General features: G+C 43.1%; 1 protein-coding gene across 5 annotated transcripts in view; it reads left to right on the forward strand.

Moving 5' to 3' along the window:
* FBN2 (fibrillin 2) overlaps positions 1-22021 on the forward strand; it is a 307967-nt gene that overhangs the window by 145983 nt on the left and 139963 nt on the right. For all 5 annotated transcript variants that reach the window (XM_059724895.1, XM_019478066.2, XM_059724893.1 and 2 more), the window contains 5 exons: positions 607-729; positions 3097-3249; positions 3621-3674; positions 5721-5846; positions 14922-15047. In XM_059724895.1, coding sequence (XP_059580878.1) covers positions 607-729; positions 3097-3249; positions 3621-3674; positions 5721-5846; positions 14922-15047 — 582 coding nt within the window. The remainder of the gene's footprint in view (positions 1-606; positions 730-3096; positions 3250-3620; positions 3675-5720; positions 5847-14921; positions 15048-22021) is intronic.

Consider the following 22021-nt stretch of genomic DNA (forward strand, 5'->3'; position numbering starts at 1 on the left):
GGCTGTTGCTGGCAGCCACGTGGTAGTGATCACAATTATAATAGCAGTGGCAATTAGAAGATGTTGTTCTCTGGGTACCTGCTACTATGCTGCTGCTGTAGTACATCAATTTGCACATCTGTCCTGCACCTAACTTCATTTTTTAGACTGCTGTATTACTGTGAAATAGCTGGCAGAAAAATAAAGGGGAAATCTGCCATTAATGTTCTAAATATATAGTCCTGAGTTGCCTCTAGACTCAGTTTATATTCCTAAAAATTTGTTTTAGGCAGATTTGTTTATATTCCTGAAAATTTGTTTTAGGCATGTGCCCCACACTGTACCACCCTCCTGCCCCAGCCAGCCCCTCTGCAGCATATGGAGCCGGTGTGGAGCAGTTTAAGTTTATTTCTTGGCCCTAATTGTACATGTAGATGTACCCAGTGTGGAAAACTATAGTTTAGTCCCAATGTGGAAACAAAACAAGGCAATACTAATAATTCCTGTGCTATCATAATGCCAAGGAGCAATGTGTAAATTAAATTGAAATCTACTTAATCTAGATTAATTATGTTAATCTACTTGAAAATGGTAATGAATTACTGAGTTATGTCTTCCTCTGATCAGATATTGATGAATGCCAGACATCAGGGATTTGCATGAATGGTCATTGTATCAATACTGAAGGATCATTTCGATGTGAATGTCCACCTGGCCTGGCTGTTGGAGTTGATGGTCGTGTTTGTGTAGGTAAGTGAAACTTTCTTAATGGGAAGCAATGAGAATTTAACAGTTAATGTCAGTATTAGCTGTAGAATTAAAATGTTTCTTGGTGGATTTTTTCTCCCACACTGCTGATGTGGGAGCTGTGTCGGGGTCCTTTAGTCATATGATCTTCTATTGCTTTACTTGTATGCATCTATTCAGGGTGGATGGCGTCACTTATATGTTTTAGCCCCCCTTCCACTGCTAATTACCCATCTCAAATCACTAGACAAGAAAATCACTTTAGTCAAGAGGATGTTTTCTTTTTGATATTCTTTTGTCTCTTACTCTTGTCCCTGCTCTCATTGCACATTCCTTTTGTGCTATGAAGGCCAGGTGAAATAGAAAAAACTCCCATCAGGAGATATACAACAAATGCAACCTAAAGAATAATTATTTTATGTGGACTCAAAATTGAACTCACTGTATTATGTAGCATGCAATTGTGCTGCACAGTAAACTCAAAGTTAGATGATAAAACGCTTAGGCAAAAACTGAACTCTTACTAACTTAACATTAGCATATATACATTTTAGCTTCACATAATGAAAAATACTGGGCTTATGAACAACCTCTGAGAAAGGTGAACTTAAATTCATTATTTTTACTTCAGAAAAGTCTGAAAATCATGTTGTCATAAAAACTAGAGGAGAAAAAGCTGTGAAAAGGCATGTGCAGTTCTGGATAGTTTCAGACAGTGAAAATGATTTGTCCAGTCCAGTTTATATTAAACTAACTTTTTTCTTAGGAATCTCTGGAGTCTTAAAAGAATAATCAACTAAGGAACATAACAAAGGCTCAACCTTCCCTAATCTATTGTGACACGAAACCTGCCCAGCTGCCTTCCTGGGGCACTGTGCTTTTTCCTTTCCCCACTAGACTGCTCCCCACATCTGGGGTGCTCATTTTAATCTGTGCCCTTGGACTGGCCTCCAAAATCTGTAACTGTCCTGGGAAAAATAGGATAAATGGTCACCATACCTAGGATGCACTGCTCCCAATCCCCTACCCAAAGCAAGGATAGAGTCCAGGTGCCAGAGCTCGTAGACACGTTCCTACTCACCAGTAAGAGCTGTGCAGGCAAGGAATGGTATTAACCATTTATGTGCAACTGCTCATAACTGTTTAATATCCCATAGATTTAGCGTGGTCTAAGTGTAATGTAGTTAGTTATTTCACAGTATTATGGCACAGCAGCAGAACCACTGAATCATCCAGTAGCTTTTTGTGGCTGAGTGGAGCTGATTGTACCCTCTATCTAGGAGATAGCAGTAAGAAGCAGTTTGGTGCTTGGTTTTCTGTGTTCTCTTTATCTTCTGTTTCCACAGTTCCAACAGCTTAGCGCTTTACAGGTTGTAAGGACAACTCTATGTAGTATTTTACAGTAGTGTACTGATGGCAGGTTGAGGGGAGGGTTGATCAGGACAGCAGCCCTTGGTGCTGCCTTTGCTGGGAGGATGAAAAAATAACTGCCGCTGCAGTGGTGGCTGTTTGTGGCACCCAGATCAGCACAGTGGCAGCCGACACTGCCACGTGCTCTTCTATGCCTCTGCTATTTTATGTATGAGCATGTCATACAGCTTTAAGAACTACCATAAAACATTACTATTTCAGCAGGAAATTCCCTTGAGATGACACGAAATTATGAGGCAGAATCATGATTCATTTGGGAAATTCAGTTTTACAGAAAAGATGTAATTATTCCAGACATGCAATAACGTAGGTAATTTCAAATATGGCACAACAAAAATTTCCTTTATACATAACCATCTGAATAAGACTTCTATTCAGCTTATTCTGGTGAATGATCTGGATAATATTCAGACAATCTGGGCCCCAGGAAAATATTCTTAATCTGAAACCTAACACATTACATAGGACTGTCCATTTTTAATCATGCTCACAGGTGGGTTAGGCACTTCCCAGGAAAATAAAATTAAAGAACTTAGTCAGATGACCACATTCTGCCACCCATAACCTGTACATTGAATATATATATGTTTCCTCCATGAGAACTGTCACTGACTCTTGTGGGACTATTCACAGAGTAAATTACTGTATTATTAAACATAAATAAGCATGCAGTTAGCTCCAAAGTAACAGGTTTGGATAGAATGAATGTATACTATAAAGGGGAATGGACAGTTGAAAATATAATACAGACAAGTTTTTAGACCCAAGGTTTGCTCTACATGCCCTTGGCTCTCAATAGCTTCTGAGAAGGAGTCATCCTCTTCCATGACGCAGTGATATCCGTTTCACTAAGTAAGATTATAGCCTTTACTCCTTTTTGAGAGGGTACTGATTTGTGTCGCATGCAGTCACAGTTGCTTCTCTGTTTGACCCTTTTAGACACTCATATGCGTAGCACATGCTATGGAGGAATTAAAAAGGGGGTATGTGTCCGTCCTTTCCCTGGGGCTGTGACAAAATCTGAATGTTGCTGTGCCAATCCAGACTATGGCTTTGGAGAACCTTGTCACCCGTGTCCTGCCAAGAACTCAGGTAAAGTTGCATGTTTCCTCTGATCGCATGGCTTGCACAGACGGAAAAATGTTATTCAAAGTAGATTAATAAATTATTTTATAATTATAATGTGAAGAGGACTAGAAATTGTACAGGTTGTCTCTGAAAATAGTATCTCATAAAAATACTTGATAACATGGCAAAACTGTACACAGGGATTATTATTCACAAATTATTTATTTCATGGTACTTGTTATTTTATTCATGCATAGATATTTAATTTTATTAGATAAGATCCTGGGAACATTCTTTTTGAAGATTTCAGTTCGTTTGCTTTAGGACAAAGGAGATAGAATAATAAGAGACCTAACATTCTTTATTTTGAAACATCTTTTGTTTCCTTCAAACAGCTGAATTCCATGGTCTGTGTAGCAGTGGAGTAGGCATTACTGTGGATGGGCGAGGTGAGATTTTAGATTTTCTTTTTTAAGTATATGACTTAAAATGGGTTCTAAAGAAGATCCAGAATGTTCTCCATGAAACTTTGAAGGTAAGAGGGTTTTGTATGGCCTTCAAAGGTTCATTCATCCTACAGTGGGAAGGATGAATACAATCGGATCCCTCCAAAACAGATCTTTCTCCTTCTTTTTGAGAGAGCATTAATTTGTGTCACCTGCAGTGACGAGTCCAGTGCCAGTACTCATTCCACAAGTTGGGGTGGGCAGGCTATCTCCCCTGAAAAATCAAAGCTGGAAGTGAAGTTGAGGGAAGGGATTCCCATATAGAAGCTGAGCAACAGAAGTTAGAAACCCTGAATATTTGGTACAGTGAAGTAAAAACTCCTTTGTTTGGCCTACATTGCCTTCATTTAAGAGGTTGGACCAGGTTTGGAGAGCTGGGAGGGCTGATGGCAGCCCTTAAGTAAGTAGAAGCAACTGAAGAAGGAATGACAACACACACTGTTATGATTTACTGCCAGAGCGTTCCCAGATGAGTTAATAAAGTTGCAGCCCAATTAAACCACATCCCTTTCATTTTGTCTTTCTTCCTGTGTGGTCAGTGCAATTGTTCCAATCCAAATCAATGGAAAACTCCCGTCTATTTCAGTGGGAACAGGATGAGAACTTAGGAAAGTACTTTCAGCCATAACATAGTAGGCATTTAAAAGCAACATTGAACAATAAAGGAAAAGGTCATTGCTGTACAGCACTGTAAGTGCCTAATCCTACTCTTTATCTTTTTATGGGCTCATTTTAGTGCCTTGCAAAACCTATGGATAATGTACAAGCCAAGTTTGTAAACTCTGAGCTGTCAGTTCATTGACTATACAAGATCTACTGGGTTCTTTTGGACAGGCTGTTACTCTCACAAGAGAAATAATGGTGGTCTACAATGCTGACAGTTCCAGACAATGGGAATTTGCATGAAGTTCTGTTTGGAGGTTATGGTCTCTGCTCAATATATAGAAGCTTAACCACTTACTAGGGAAGTAAGGCAAATTGTATTCTCCAGTCTTCACCAGGTATTTGACTAACATTGTAATGTTACCCAGGGATCAAATATAAATTAAAATCCTCTTTGGGTACCTTAAGGAAATGTTAGCATTTGCTATGCATCTCACACAACAGGATCCTGCTGCCAGGGAATCCTGCTACTGCTTATACTGAGAAATTCTGCTCATTTACTTAACCATTCCTTAAAGCAGAAGAAAACTGATCCTTACATTGGAACATAAAATGGCCCACTACTATGTTATTCTCCTCGTTCACTCCTCACACAAACACACCGATCTCCTTCTAGATAATCTCCATTAGAAGTCATACTTAACTCTTTATCTTAATCACGGTATCTTAATCTCACTGCAGTGACAGTCACCAAACCCCATTCCCATCATTCAGTTTTTGATCAGCGAGTTTAGCCCAGGGAGCTTGCTCCCTGAGGATATTAGCAGAGTTGAGAAGTAGCTGAGCCTACTCTCTCTACTTACCACAAAAAAAAAAAGAAAAAAAAACCTTAAGAGGGCTTAGCATGCCTTCTGCTTTAGAAAGAATGTGTACTAGAGGGAGGTAGGATATAGAAGGTATTGCATGACATTTTCCCAGATATTCCAGTCTCTCGTGAAGATGTTGGAAAATTCTGACATCTTCACATGAGATACAGACAGGAGTGGAATTTTCCAATAGGATTATAACACAATCCTTTTTATCATGTCTTATGTGTTTGAGACGCTTAGATTTCAGTTGATTACTGTAATTCTAAAGCCTTGGATTAAATCTGTTGTAAGCCTCTTAAATGCTTTAGGATCAACATATTAGTATATATGTCAGTCATGAACCTGTATTTTCAAAGTATTTCACTCAAAAATCATAACTTCTTACATAGGCCTTAAACCTACTGACAGACTTTGTGTTTTGGGTTAATGGTATTTTTATGTGTCCACCCACTCCTTAGACTTGTCATAGCTCTGAATACATGGAATAGCTACAATATTCTGTTTTGTATTAATATAGATATTAATGAATGTGCATTGGACCCTGATATTTGCTCCAATGGAATTTGTGAAAACCTACGTGGTAGCTACCGTTGTAATTGTAACAGTGGCTATGAACCTGATCCTTCTGGAAGGAACTGTGTTGGTAAGTTGCTTCATGTATTGAATTCTCAATAATTTCCATAGAAGCAGGACTAGAGTGTGAGAGGAATGGCTAGGACCTTTGGCTCCAAAGAAAAAGCACAACTTCTTTTTGAGAAAATCTTCCTCTTTAGCCCTTGCATGGCCACTACTCCTACAGTTGCTAGTATTGTTTTTGTTTGTATGTTTGTTTGTTTTTTGAAGGTTTTTCTGCTTCTTTTTAAAATTCCCATTGGTCTAGCTATCTAGGAAGTAATGGGAGAAGAGATCACTGCAGTTTCACAGGAATTAGAATAAATGTTTCCATATACCGGAATCTGTGCATTCATACTGCTGCACACTCTGTGTCAAGGGTCCCCAAACCATTTTCATCTGAGGACTGTATAGTAATTCACCAGAAGGTAATTTGCCAAAGGCCAAAATTTTCACATAATAAAATGGAGCAGATGACAGCCACTCTCATAATTAACATAGACCTGTGGACCACTGAGACCCTCCGTTGCAGTATGCAGTGCTTCATTTTGGCTTAAGTAGTTCACAGTGGCTGCGTCTACATGAGATATTACTGCACAGTGGTTACTGAGTATTCATTTTGTACATAAACAAGTACTAAATAAATGTTCAGTAACCTGAGTTACTGCAAAGTATCACCAGCTAGCACCTTTTTTGAGAATCTGTTGCACAGCAGCCTACTACTACTGTGCAGTAGCATTGCATCACAGCTTTGCCACACAATGCTACTGCACAGTAGTATCAGGCTACTGTGTAGTCAGTGTCTTGTGTAGATGCACCCAGGTTGTAACAGTTGGAAACACTGCATCTAAGTCATTGGGTCTCCAGAGGCTGCAGCTCATTAATGAAAATGGAAGTGGCTGTGAGTGACATGACCTAATGATACTAGTTACAGGGCACGTCTGCATGAAGACACTTTACTGTGTAGTAGACTAATCTACTGTACAATAAAGTATCCCTGCCTACAAGTGCGCAACATTTACTGTGCAGTAAATTAGTCTACTGCGCGGTTAGCTAGTAACTGTAGATGCAAGGTACTAGATTAACCGTACAATAGCTACTATGCAGTAGAGCACATATAGACACTGACCAAATTCACTCCTGGTCAGCCACACCAGGAAGGAGTACAGCCTCCTGCCTGGGGCAGAGCCGCATGGCTAGGACACTTCTCTGTAGTTGGCCCAGAATGACTTCCAGAGCCCTGGCCTGACCCCTGGGGCTTGTGCTTTCAGCTGCCCGGCCCCTAGGCACCATACCCCTAGGCTGCCGGGATGTGGCAAGCCCTAACAAAACCCAGAATTTCTGCCTGACTCCCCAGACAGCACCTGGGATGGCAAGCATCCCTGATGCCAGAGCCATCAGCCTGGGTCCCCAACTGGACAGAGAAAGAGACTGGCAACCTCATAGTGGTCTAGGGTGAGGCAAACATGCAGTGGTAGCTTGGCTGGGACACCTGGGCAAACACCCACATCTATGAGGCCATGGCGGTCTGCACGTGGGGGCACAACTGTGAGCAGTCTGGGTGGTTGTGCTGCATCAGGATCAAGGCCCTGCAGGCCTAGTGGGTCCATGTCATGAACCAGAACAGGCTGTCCAGGGCTGCCTGCAGGACCACGGCCTTCATGGGGCAGCTGGACCGCATCCTAGCTTTGAGGGCCACCATGTGGACTCCAGCACAAATGGGCTGCCATAACCAGCACTGTGGGCCAGTGTTGACAAGGACTTTCTGAGGAAGGGCCGCTCAGGGAACCAGTGGCAGGGCCCAGCCTTCACCCTCAGCTGGCAGTGCAGGCAGCCTGAGCTGACACCTGCCCCACCAACTCTGGTTGTGCACCCCAAGTGGGGAGGCCAAGCTGGGGATTGCCCCTGTGATGAGCAGCTCCAGCTCCTCCCTGTAGGGGGCCACTGCCCAGGAGGCCAGGTGCCGTGCTGCCACTCCCCGGGACACTACAGGCAGCCAGACCATCTTGCTGCCACCAGGGGCAGAGTCAGACCACCAGGACAACCTTCCACACCTATCTGGTAAGCCCCACATAGGGAAGAGGGTGGCGGGGGTGGTAAAGGGGTGCTGCAACCACTTGTACCCATGACAGCTCACCTGCCTGCCCCCAAGCCTGGAGCAAGGGGCCCTTCAGCAGGGGATCGTGTCCCCCTTTCCCCTCTCCTCCCTGCTCCTTCTCCTCCTAACCCTGCCTGGCTGAGCTCCCTCCTGCTGTCCTGACAGGGAGGCAGGAGGCAGTTCAGAACTTTGAGTGGCCAGTAGCCTCCCAGCTAGGCAGCCAGGAGCCTGTAATCGATAGCAGTGGTGATCTCCTCAGCCACAGAGGTCAGGTACTTGTAGCGTAGGCAGAGATACCCTCCAAGTGGTGGTGCACATTTCAGGGAAGCACAGGCTTTCCTGGGATGCCATCAAAACTGAGGGCCCTGAGCCAGGTTCTCAGGTGAGCCCAGGGCACCATGGCAATTAGCAACAGAAGGGCATAGTGGGTTGAGCACCCTTCGGTGCACTGACACAGCTCTTTGTGGCATGCCTGGCGGAGTCTCAGCAGGGGCATGCTTGGGGTGCAGGCCATGTGTGGCATGAGCCCTGACTCAGGATGCGTCTCCAGAGAGCTGCCGGGGAGAGAGAGGGGGTGTCACCAGCTCCCTGTCCCAGACAGCCAGGAGCCCATCATCCCCTGACATTGGGCACTGCAGGCCTGGCAGCATGGGAGAAAATTGCCTGGCCTGTAGGGAGGAGAAAGTGGGGAGCTGGTCCAGAGCTGCTATGGCAGCTGCCAGCAGGAGCCAGCTCTGTCTTAGCCTGGGTAGGGGATGGGGAAGGTAGGCTGCCTGCTGCAGGCAGCAAGCATCCTTCATGCCCCCATGGAGGAAGCAGGGAGGGCTCAGCCAGCGGCAGCCTATGGCAGCACCCACCTGGCCAATTTACCATAGTCCTTGGGCATCTGTGTGCACACAACCCTTGATCTGAAGCTGGATGGCACACAGCCTCTTGGTACAGTGCTTGTTATCTCTGAAATGTTGCAAACTCTCAGAAAGACCATCGTTGTCCTTGCTCTGCAGGTCCAGCAGCTGCACATGGGGAAGAAGCATCAGCCCCTGGCAGGGATGTGCCTGTGAGGACACTGCCACCATCAGCTGGTGCCCTTCATAGGCACCACCTCCTCCAGTGTTGCACACAGGACTGCATCCTCTTGCTGGACCATCTGGTCACAGTGGCAGAGGAATGGCTTGCGAATTTGTAGTCCTGTTGAGCCCAGGACCTGGCATGAAGCAGGAGTGGAAAAGGGACCAGGAGGACCGTGCCTTCCAGGAGAGGCTCCTCATCTTTGAGGAAAGGTACATCTCCTTCCTTGAGAGAATGCTCAAGGCCAAGGAGCAGCAGGCCACCATGGTGGCTCAGGCAGTGAAGGCAATGGAGGAGGACTACTGGGTGCTGGACGCCATCCTGGCCCTGGCAGGCAGCTTTGTACCACCTGGCACCCAGTCCCCGGCCCTAGACCCACCTGGCCCCCGGCAGCCACTTGCAGCCTGGCCCCAGCTGTGCCCGTTCCCTGGCAGCTGCCCGCAGCCGAGCGCCACACCCTGCAGTGAGCTTGGGATGAGGTTCAGTGCTGACTGCAGCAGCCAGGGCCCCTGGTCCCTGCTCCCAAGCCAGGTCTCCAAGCAGCCTTGTCCTTCACCTGGGCTGCCAGCCATCATGTGCCTGGCCCTGAGGAAGAGCTGGCTGCAGCTGGGCTCTACTGACCCCAGCCCTGTAATGGACAGCGCCTGCCCTCACCCCTGGGTGAGCCCCAAGCCTGCCAACCTCACCACAGCATCTGCACCTGCGGTGGTGCTGCTAAAGGCTGGGGTGCTGGGCACCTCTACATGAGATCCATGCCATGGGTATCTCCACCCCACTGTTCCCCCCCTTACAGTTCAGAAAGCACATTGTACATAGTTGCATGGGGAACAGGCCCTTTATTGTTGGTGCACATTGGAGTTATGGAGGGGCGTATTTCTGGGGAAGGAGGGAAAGAGGGAGTCTTTTGTTGGGGAGGGAGGGAGGTCTGTTGTTGTGTGGTGAAGGAAAATAAAGTTTAATGTTTGTTGCAGACTGCCTGTAGTGTGCATGTTCTTGGGGTGGGCCTGGGGTGCCCAGACACCCTACTGTGGGGGGGTGGAGGGGAAGCACCTTGTGGACACGGTGCCCTGTCTGCCGCTGCCGGGGGGGGGGGGGGGGGGGGAGCATCTATGGCGTGCTGGCCACAGGATCCCAGGATGTGGCCCTTGCCAGCCTACCCTCAGAGTCCCCTGCCCCCTGGAATCCCCTACCAGCCTGAGCCTGCCTGCCCAGAGTTCCCTGCCAGCTTGAGGCTGCCCCACCAGAATCCCCTGCCAGGCGGAGCTTGCTTACCTGGAGCCCTCTAGCAACCTAAGCCCGCTTCCAGCTCCAGAGCCCCCTGCCAGGCTGCGCCACCCCCCCCCCTTGATCTTTCTGCTAGGCTGAGCCTGTCCCCTGGCACCCAGGCAGTTGTGGTCAGAGCCTGCCGCTTCCCTTGGCTCCTGCAGGGAGGCGTAGCAGGGCAGAAGCAAGCCTGGATCTGCCTACTCTCTTAAGGAGTAAATCTGCCCTCAGCAGGACACATCTATGCAAGATGTTAAAAGCACAGTAGACTAATTCTACTGCACATTAGTGCATCATGGCAAAACTGTGCTAATGTGCTAATGCACAGTAGAATTAGTCTACTGCACATTAGTGTCACTTAAAAGATGTGCGCTGGCACTACTGTGTAGCAGCACTGATTATGATGTGTTTAAGTTATTACCTGTTTATCAGGTGTGTGTGCTATAAGGCTGGCATCCCTGTTTGCCTGATGCTTTACTGGACTAAGCCATGGGAAGAACCAGATGGTCCTGTCACTATAAAGCTCTGATGTCTTTCTTTCTCCCACCATGCCTTGATGTATGGGTTTGTTTATTTGAAACCTTGGGAGTTGGAGAGAGGCTGGGATAGGTCTCTGTGATGGGCTTTCTTCATGAGGCTCCTCCTTCCCTTACACCCCAACCTAACCATGTCCAGGATGACACATGTCTGGGCCTGGATCTTGTATTGGCTTGTCACACTTCAAACCTCACCAGGATTTAAAGAAAGAAAACCTCCCAGGTGAAGCACTATCCCTGTCTCTCCTGCCACGTCTTGGTGTAAGATATAAAGTAGAGGTTCAGTGTGAAATCATATAGGTGCCTGTCCGGGTTTTACTCATGGTACCACCAAAGCTGACATGGGGTTCCACCTCCCCTACACCCCAGCCACTCACCAACCACTGCTGACAGTGTTTTGTGATCTCCAACCACTGACACAGACTGCCAGATACTTCGTCCTAGTCCCTGTGGTGTTCTCAGGATTAATCCCACTAATCAGGATGGTACTTCTTCTCCCAGCAAACCTGTTAGGTTCACCATGTCCCTTTAGCTAGCCTAATCCTTGGCTATTGTTTCTCTTCTTTTTCAATTGTATAATAAATAAAGAAAAATATTGAAACTCAAAACAAAATTCTCTTGTCGTGATGCTCTCTGACTCTGGCGTCCTCTAACTTTCCCTATTCTATAGAGCCTCCTGGCTCTTCTGAGCCCTTTTCTTTCTTATTTCATCAAAATAGACCCCCATTGGGGTCTGCCCTCCCCGACACTCCTGGCTCCTGCTCCGGGACCTTAGCTGCCCGGAGCCAGCTTCCCTCCTGACTTCCTCTCTGGCACTCCTGGTGCCATTTAAATCTCTTGCAGTGGCGCATTTGGCTGATGTCATCAGCTGTGCACTGCCCATACAAGCCTATAGCGAGCTCATAAAACGATGCGGCTGCGCCACACGCAGTTCCAATACAGGTTCCTGTTCCAGTAAGTGTTGAGCACCTCCTTCTGATCCAGGTCCCTTCTGGACCAGATTGGAATGGGCACCGAGGTTTTGGGGGTTGGGTGGCAGGTCGGGCTGCAGTCCTGAGCCACCACACGGCTGAAGATGCTGCTGGCTGTTACTTGCTGTTCACTAAATAAGGTTTGTGTGTTAAGCTCCTTCATTCGAGATTTCTGAGTCCATCCTTAAATAAATTCATTACAGGCTCCGAGGCCCGTAAATTAATAAGCCTGTTTAGAGTTTGAGAGACATCTACCTCACCAAATTCATCCTCATTTCCCAGGCTAATTAATCCCAATCGGTGTATTCAAGGTTATTGGACAATCCATCAGAATCAGTTCATCTCAGGCTCCTGGGTCAATCAAATTAAATCAGCCCACAAAAAGACCATTAATAAATCTGAAAAAAGTAAGAAATCAATTCCTTGCTGGTTCCTGGGTCAATGAAATCACCTCAGTCCTTCAAGTGCTCATGGGGCAATCAAACGAAATTAATACCTCCCCTGTTTTGGGGTCAGTCAGCTTGAAATCAGTTTTACTGGGATTCGTACCCTGCCTTAGCTCCTCAGGTTCTGGATCAGTGCTTTCAGAGGAAAAGGATCTTTCCCTCCTGCTGCCTTCCCAGCACTTCGAGAAGGGAACACAACTCCTCCCAAAACAAAAAGAAACAAAGGAAGAGAGAGAAAAATCAAAGGCTCATTGCCCCTTTAAATTCACAGACCCACATGTGCCAGCTGCTCTCCCATTCTCCCTCAGTTCCGATTCCAGTATCTGCCACTTTAGTCTTTGCCCGGCTGTCTTGGAGCAGCTCCTCAGTGTGGCGCATCCTGGGTTCTTTTGGTGGTCCTCTGACCACCTTGGCCAGTGGGCTGGCTTGCTTCCTCCGCGATTGTCTACGGGATGCTGTAAATGGAGAATACCTCGTGTCCCTCTGCTCTGCGAGCTGCAGTCCTCTCCTGGCTGCCTCTCTCCAGGGCCAGAAATACCAGTCCTTGTGCTCCCTCTGCCAATACGGAGGGAGCACATGCTATGAAAATGCAGTAGCATGCTCACTGCTCCAGCTTGACTTCTCTCAGTAACAGAGGTAAGTACTTCTTGGTCAAGTTTCTCAGGACTTTTCTCCTGCCCCATTCTCTTCCCCTCGCATTATTATTACAGGTACTAAACTTAATGCACTGTACTTAGGGCACATTATTGCGCATGTAGACTTGCCCACAGGGTGCACATGTAGATGTGTACCTGGGGCAAGTTTACTGCACCTTTTTACTGCACAGTAAGCCTAAATTGCATTAATTGAACATGTAGATGTGTCTGCAGTTGGACAGAAAGGTCAAGTTCAATTATCTTTTGTTCACACCATCTCCCAGCTTGTTGGCATATCCAAATCTTTCATTTCACAAATATTTCATTTAAAAGGCATTATTAAATGGTTTCTGTCAAACTATTTGCATGATTTGTGCTGTTACCAGACTGTACTATTTTAAAATATTTTTATAAATATACTATATACAGAAGGCCTATTATTATACAGTTCTCTTAGTTATTTTTATCATCCATTTCAGTGTACAGAATTCAGTCATTTGCTTTGGTTATTTTTATATAAAAAATCAGAAATGCATAAATAATATAGTTTGTAGAGTATTAGTTTAAATATAAAAATAGCAAAAAGAACAGAAAACTCTGTGTGTAAATAACCAATGAGGTTGTCAGAATGCTTCAGAAAATGATTAAGTACCATTCTACCATGTGACCTGTTTAGTATTGTTAAAAATTGCTCTCGACACCTCAAGTTTCACTGACCTGTCATTGGTCTTTGTGTTTAACAAAACCTCAGCATTTTTGGTAGTGGGAAACCTGGACTTTTAAGTGTAGTATAATTTTAATTCCAAACATTCCTACAGAGTGATGTGAAGTAAGATTGCACTAACTGGAGATTTTCTTTGCATCTCTGATTCCTTGGCAGGACTTATATTAATACAAAACAATGTCAAATGGCATTTTTTCATATTCTACACATAATTTTCCTTTTCCAAATGTATTGTATAGTGATATGCTATATTTATCCAGTCACATTTTATGTAAGTGCTCTGTGTGTTTGTGGTGAGGTGGGGAGGGGTTATATGTGTGTATGTGCACATACACTGTATGAGTGGATGGATGGTCTTGTTCAGGCATTGGACTACAGTGCAGGAAAGCTGAATTTTTAGTATACTTCTGATATAAAGTTCCCCCATGAGCCTTGGTAGCTTATTTAGCACCTGCTCCAAAGCCACTTGACGTTTCCAGTGATCTGCTCATTAATATTTCTGAAATCTAAATTAAAAGCTTGATTTCTCTTTTATTTTTAGCCTCATCTTTAAAATGGAGAGGACAGTCCTTTCATTCCTCGCAAGAATCTTGTGAGGATGAAGTTTTTGGGAGGAAAGTTGGAACCTGGAGGGGCCAGGGGGAGGAAGGGGGAGGGAGAAGACTTTATATTGTTAAATAAAAGCAATTTAGCAATAGAGCATTACTTTTTGTTAATGTATATCTGCAGAAGGTTTTCATTATGTCTAAATTAATTAAAGTTCAGTAGTTCCCTGCTTGATATTCTGCTTACTTCCATGTGCTCTCTGCCTCATATGCTGCTTTGCTTTCTACTTCCTGTCCTGTCTGCTGCTGTGCTGCCTTTCCCATCCCCAACCTGCCATATACTACACATGCAGGCTACTCATGCCACTTATGGCATCCCTACCTCAGATTGCCCACCCCGGTGTAGATGTTCCGTCCCGTACCTTTGCTGATAGCAAATATGCATGCAGGCGATAAGGTAAGTGCTGTGCACGTAGTTAATATCACTGCTTCTGGACAGACAGGCAGATATCATTGAAATAGTCGTGACATTTTTCATAGAGATCCCAAAGCTATTATGTTCTAATGTTAACTATTTTTAGAATATACTGTTTTATTGAAAAACTAATGTGATAAATATAAAATAGGATTTAGGGTAAGAGATTAACCTCTTGAAGCCAAGAACTGGCACTTTTCCATGTTCAGATGCAGAAAGCTAAGTATCAGGCAGACCTGATTGCTTCTTGTGAAGGTACAGGTGAAGGACTATGTGGGTAAAATATTGTGGAAAATTGTTCTATGACCTTTGTTTTCATTAATATGTCTCTCTGACGTTTTTTAGACATTGATGAATGTTCAGTGAACAGACTGTTGTGTGACAATGGGCTGTGTCGAAACACACCTGGAAGCTACAGCTGCACTTGTCCAAAGGGTTATGTATTCAGCACTGAGACTGACACATGTGAAGGTAAGAAAACTTCCGATACAAGCATTCAGATTGTGTTGGGCTTATCACAGTTGGAGTTTGTTAGATAGTCAGAAAAGACTCAGAAACAGCACCAAAAGTTACCCGGGAGGAAAGGACTAAATTGTAGCATAAGTTATATGATATATCATATGTATTACGGTACATTAGTATAATGGACTATGACATTGGATTTCAACCAATAAAGCCAGTTCATTTTCTATGTGACGGTAAGTTTTGTTAAGAAAACAGTTTGAAGTGAAATTAAAAGAACTTGGGATCTGTTCCTATGCAGACCCTAAGTTTATGGACCAGGTCTACTAATCTATTTTTTGTCAAAAAAGTTTGATATCCCTCATCTCCCTCTGACCATGAATAGGATTGTGAGAGCTTGTTAGAAAGCTTAAAACAACTTATCTTGACTGATTCTTGGTACTTTTGAGGTCGGCAGCAAAATGTCCTGGACCTTACTGCAAATTAATATTAAGCTATTTCTTTTCTTGCAGCAAAACATGAATATTTGTAAAGTTGTTGTTGTATTGCGGACCTGAATGATACAGATGGCATATCAATGAAAAATAAACACAAATTAATGAGACATTTTTGCTTCTAAAGTCACTTTTATGGGGGGGAGGGGGACTAGGACAGCAAATGAGGTTGAAGTGCATGGAGTTTTCAGTCTTGTTCTGTTTCCAAGGAAATTATTTATAATATTCAGGAACAATACAGTTTTAATAATTCTTTTCTTTTGGCTCAGTATTATCATTTTATGAGACTTGGTATTATCATGCTAAGCGAGTCTACACAATACATTGCCCTTGTCAGAGCAAACACTTAGAAGTTGTAAGCTTTAGCTTTTTAATACTTCAGCTCTCATGAATCAGTAGTTCAAATTCTGTCAGGATCAACTTAAACCCTTTTCCTTCTGTTCCAATCAATGGGAATTGTGTTAAGTGAAGTTAATATATGGCAGTCTTTCAGATGCAACCTTTAAAAACTGAGATCCTGTCTTCTTTTTTTTACGTTACAGATCCAATAGAATTTTTAAAGAATAGAATCTTTCTTATACATTATACTTTTGGATTTCTATTGCTGCCCCATTGTCTATGCATTGTGTACTCCTAACCTTTATTCATGAATTTTAGCTATCCATATATATATATATATATATATATATATATATATATATATATTCGTTTTTAGCTGGGAAAATGGTTTCCTCGGCTTGTATTTTAATGTCATAGTATGTTGGGGAGCCTGCTGCAAACCAACAATCTGAAATAATATTACTCACAGAGATGTTACGTTTGCACTGTTCATTTCGATACTTAACTTCAAAGCATAACTTTGACCATAAATATGTTAACACTGTTGAACAAGATGCCCGAACACAAACAACTGAGCTTAAATCATAGAATCATAAAAAATTAGAGTAGTATAATTATAAGGACATCTCCTTCCTATATTGATATTGACATTGACTCTAAGAACATAATTGAACAATATAATGTATCATTAACAGGGTTCAAAACAAAACCTTAGCTTAGGCTCTTTGTTGTCAAAATAAAATTTGGGTTACATTTTCAAGAATTCATGCCGTAGAAGTTTAAAAGCAAATATGATTTTATTTAGACAGCAATGCCTCTAACCATTTTTTCTTGACTTTCTTGGAGTGACTTCTCAATACAATAGGTGCCTAGGATCTACAGAGATAGTTGATAATTAGATTTGACAAGGGCCAGGAGAAAAAAATGGATAAAATGGAAGCCCACATAGTTAGGTGTTATGTAAACTGCCAGTAAAAGAAAAATGACACTACACACTGCCAGTAAAAGAAAATTTATTTAAATGATTATCTAGGATTCTTTGATGGTATCACAGATTAAGGGTAGGGGTTTTTTAAAATTTGTTTTGGGGATTCTAATGAATAAATTAAATTCATTGTTTACCTTACTGTGACTTTGCACAGTCCTAAGAAAACTTTTTTGTATGTCCCCAAGAGCACTGTATATCATCGGGCTGACAATAATTGTCATTTTTCCACCTCCTTAAGTGAAACACTGAATGACGCTAATGATATATGGTATCCCAGAAGCAGCTAGAGCAAGAGAAACATCTTCTCTGTTCATAGCAGCTACAATGGCTGGCTAACTGCTAAAGGAAGAACATCGTACCCTCCCCATACCTCTTATGGAGAGTAGCAGTGACCGTGCTGCCTTTGTGCATCTTACTGGGGTTCATTCACTCCCATTCGTGTGCTGTACTGGCCTTAACTGTAAACAAAGAGTATTTGCATAACCTGTGGCACAGTATTTACTGCTACTATAACAGCAGTGCTATTTTTAAAGAATAGAATAGAATACATATCTTTAGAAACGGATCAATCATAAATAGTAAAGCAGTTCCTCGGTTATTTTTTATAAAGAAAATCCTACCCATTTTCTACCTTAATGAAATTGGTTTAGTACATTGTTACCCAAAACTTAAGATTGTATAAGTCATTCTGAGCATAATTATTTTAAAAGACGTTTCATAAAAGACATTTCAACCATGGATTCTCTTTACAGTGTTGGGAGTAGAATCCTGTCAGCTATTGTTAATATTGTTTTGTATACGTAACATACACACATAATATCTGAAGTATCTGTTGTATCCATCTAGAATCCAGGAGTTAGACTAAAGTTTAGATTTAGCTGATCAGGCAAAAATGATCCAGAAATGGTTTGGCATAAAGCTGTCTATACAACTATAAAATCCTACATATTTTCTAACATTGAATAGCTTGCCTATTTGAAGAATAAACTTCCCATTTCTCTTTTTTTTTGCTTTCCAATTCTGTTTTCAAAGAAATACTTAGCAATTCAGTTTGGAGCTCTAGGACACTAGCTGTAAAATTTTGCTTTAGCTAGTAACTTTCTGCCATGCATTGACATTAGATGATTGCTATTAAAAAATGTATTTTTAATTTAAAGTAAGTGTCAACATTCATCATAGACTCCTGTGTTGTTGTTTACTCAAAATGAAGATGCAAGAAAACCCATTTTCAGGTTTTTAATCTTATTTTATTTTACTTCTTAAGCCTTGAGAGTCTGTGAAAGTTGAAATTTTTACAACAAGCTCTGTGGTTTGGATTGTGTTTCCAGTGACATAACTAGTTAAATGTAAACCAGATGTGCTTTGAAGTTTATTTCCAGGAATGTACAGTGAACTGTTTCAATTCTTGGTTCTATGACATTTACAACGTACATTTACCACACTTAAAGGAACATATCCATAAGGAAAAAAATCCTCTAGCAATTTTTTCTACTTAAAATCACATTTCTAGCTAAGACTATCTTGCCCACTATTGTTGCAATTAATACCCAAGATTATTTTAATGAAGAAGCAAAACAGTGAATGTGGAGTTGCACTTATTCTTTCCTGAATGGGGGCTTTTGTGAATTGTCATTATCAGCATTTATGATCACTAGGGACCCAATCCTGCAAACATTTGTGCCTATGCTTAAATTCAGGCATATCACTGCTTTCATTGAATTCAGTGGGATTTAAGCCTATGCTTAAGTGTTTTTCTGAATTGGAGCCAAAAATCTATCAAATGCACAAAAAAAATGAACAAAAGAAAAAGAGGAAACTTTGCAGGATCAGGTTCCTGTGTGTTTGTGTGGCTTCTTAACACTGCAGACTGAAGGGGAAATATTTTTAAAAACCAAACAATCACATTGGAAAAAACTACCAAAGGTGGCAAAGAGAATTAGACATAGGCTGAGGACCATAGCATAGATGATGCATAAGTGTTGACAGTGGGGGACACACAAATCTGCGCTGTCATTACCTCCTCCACTGCTGCCAGGCTCTGGCTCCTGCCAGGTTGCAGCCCCACACCCCACAACCTGCCATTGATGCAGAAATTGTGGGGGGGAGCATGTTCCCCACCCCTGTGCCCTCCCCATGTGTTGTCTCTGGACCATAGGATACTTTTAATGGACTTTTTGGGGTGGAAATATTACGCTACAAGTTGATTGTGTCTCTTTAAATACAAAATAAGGGTTGTTTTAAATTTTATCAGTACATATTTACTGAGTTGCATTCAAATTGTGTATGTGTAGTCGGGGTAGAGAGCACTATCTGTTATGGTTGCTTGACACTTCCTATTAAACTTATTTCGTTTGGTTATAACTTTTCCAAACTTTGAACATTTAAACCAAATTTCTTTGCTGGCTACCTGCCTCTAGGTGACCTCCCCACTCCTCCTTCCCCCACCTTCCTTTTTTATTTATTACAGAAATTCAGCCAAAACCGTTTTTTGTTTTTTGTTTTGGCTTGCAAGATTAAGGCTAGTAAAAAATATTGGTTTGTCCATTAAAAAAAATTCTTATGACCTTTTTTTTGGTAGCACCCTGGGCTTTAATGCAGGCATTTGAACTTCCTTACGGAATAGTTTCTGGGTCAAGAATGTGCCTTTTCTTCCCCTTTGAAAATCTGCCAAATTATAAATCCTTAGAAAATCTCAGTTCACAGTAGCAGCTTCTTAGATTTTCACACCTAAATTCCTCGAAGATTCTGATGGCATTGAATATGCTTCAGCCTGGGACCCAAGCAGGGATTTCCCTGGAATAGCAGCTCAGGAGTGCTGTTCGGTTGAGGCTGGATGCCTGAACTGATGGCAGAAAGCCTATTTCTCTTGCGCACTCAGGGACCCCACTTGTGTACTCTGGCAGCATGGAGGAAGAATGTGGCTCCTGATTCCAATGCAGAAGGATTAGACCTGCAGAGAAAGGGCAAAGAAAGTAGAAGTAGATTAGGAAAAGAAGTTGGAGGGGCAGCAGAAACCAGGAAAGGGAAGGAAGGATCTGGGACAGTGGAGGAAATTGGGACTGGTTAGCTAAGCTGATGGGTGGGATGAAGGAAGTAAGGTAGAGGATGTGACATCTGGTGTAGGACCACACAGTGGATAGAACTAGGCTCAAGAAGGATATGGGAATGTGGAGCTGACTACATTGAGGTTTCCTGAGGTGTGCAGGGAGGATGATTGTGACTGGGAGCCAGAAGGGGCAGGGAACATGAGCAAATGGAAGTTAGTGTTGGGGAGAGTGACAAATTATTACTAGTATCAGAGGTGAGGAAACTGGGACTTATAGTCTGGAGAGGCTGAGACTAGGACTTGCTAGGTAAAGAGACTGAGTGAACCCTTTACTGCTATCAGTTACTCAGTTGGCTACAGTACTAGAGGTCTGTACAATAGATCTGTAGGCTGTTCTATTGATGAGCCATGTGGATATCATTGTGATACCACCTGATGGAATTCCTAGGTTTGGGTTTTGTTTTGTTTTGTTTTCATTTTGTTTTTAAATAAATTTAGGAAATTATACACAGTCCTGCCTCCCCCTCTCCCCCCATCCCCTGCTACATTAACAGACATTAAGACTGCAAAGTTAAGCAGTCAAACCTTAGCTAGTGCCAGAGCTCATTGCTTTTCTAACTTAATTTAGCCTCCTTATACGCATTGTGATACAATCCCATGACATACATATCACATACCATATTTCACAATACCTCTGCTTTGTGTAGGGCATGGGTTAAACCTTCTGCAGGGATGAATCAAGGCTGCATAATAAAGGAGATTGACATGTACAGGGCCCTACTTCATTTGTTGCAGAAGTTGGAAGAGAGACCCAGGAGACCCAAGTTCTAATCCCTCTTATCCAAAGGGTGTTTGAACCTGTATCCTACCAAAGTGCTCTTAAACACCAGACCATATTCTTAGCATTTTTCAAACCTCTCTACAGCCTCCTTCTTGAAGCTGGCTTACTGCACCTTGCATTTTATATTTGCTGGGATGGTTTTTTGACATGGTGGGAACGGGACTCCAGGCTAGAGCTCAGAGATGCCCCTTTGCTTCCAAGGCAGCATCCACATCACTGAGCTTGCTTTCCTCCTGGCTGTATGTTGGCTAGCTTCAACTGGAAGGTGTTCTAGGAAATACAGAGCATGTGGCTTGTGGAAGTGGATGTAGTTTACTTGCATCCTGTGGTTCCTGGACAGTAGGAGCCACAGGATATAACCAATTCCCCCAAGGAAGTGCTTGGTTGGGACTCGCCAAGTAACCATTGAACCAGCCAAGGCATGAATTCTAGATTGAGTTGAGCCCCTGGATCCTTCTGCCTGTGAAACCTGACCATTCAGTCCCTGATCTGGGATAGAGGTTTTACCTTTTTAAAGAGGAAAGGGATGCACCTGAAAGCTCCATTCAGTAAAGCATACAGCTCCTCTTCAACAAAAAACTGTTGTTGGGCAATAGCAGTAGAACAAGACAAAATCCATACCTCCCTCAAATTTGAACATTTCCTGTGTTCCCTATTCAGCCTGCAAAGCCACATGCATCACAAAGTTAGCTCAGCTGTTTGCTTCCTAGTCTTCCTGCTCTCACGCTAACACCATTCTTTTCAGATCTTCCCCTCCATAGCTCCATTGTTTCATACTAATCTCTCTTTTTCACTTGAGACCCTTGGGTGTCCTCTGTCAAGAAATGTTTGTCATTCAAATCTGCAGGGCCGAATGTATTTCATCCCAGGATACTAAAGGAACTGGTAGAGGAGATCTTGGAGCCCTTGGCAATCATCTTCATGAAGTTGTAGGAGATAGGTCAGGTACCAGAGGACTGGAAAAGTGCCAGCATAGTGCCCCTCTTTAAGAAAGGCAAGAAGGAGGACCTGGGAAACTACAGACTGGTTAGCCTCACCTCAATACCTGGGAAATTACTGGGGCATATCTTAAGGATGGCCATTTGCAAGCGTCTGGAGGAGGAAGGACTGATCACAAGCAAAATCATGTCAAACAAAATTGATCTCCTCCTTTGACAAAGTAACATCTTGGGTGGATGAGGGGAATGCTGTGAATATGGTGTATCTGGACTTCAGCAAGACTTTTGACAAAGTCTCATACATCCTTCTCAAACAAATTGGAGAAATGTGGGGTAG

Source organism: Alligator mississippiensis, chromosome 3 (assembly GCF_030867095.1).
Source record: "Alligator mississippiensis isolate rAllMis1 chromosome 3, rAllMis1, whole genome shotgun sequence".
NCBI classification, from domain to species: Eukaryota; Metazoa; Chordata; order Crocodylia; family Alligatoridae; genus Alligator; species Alligator mississippiensis.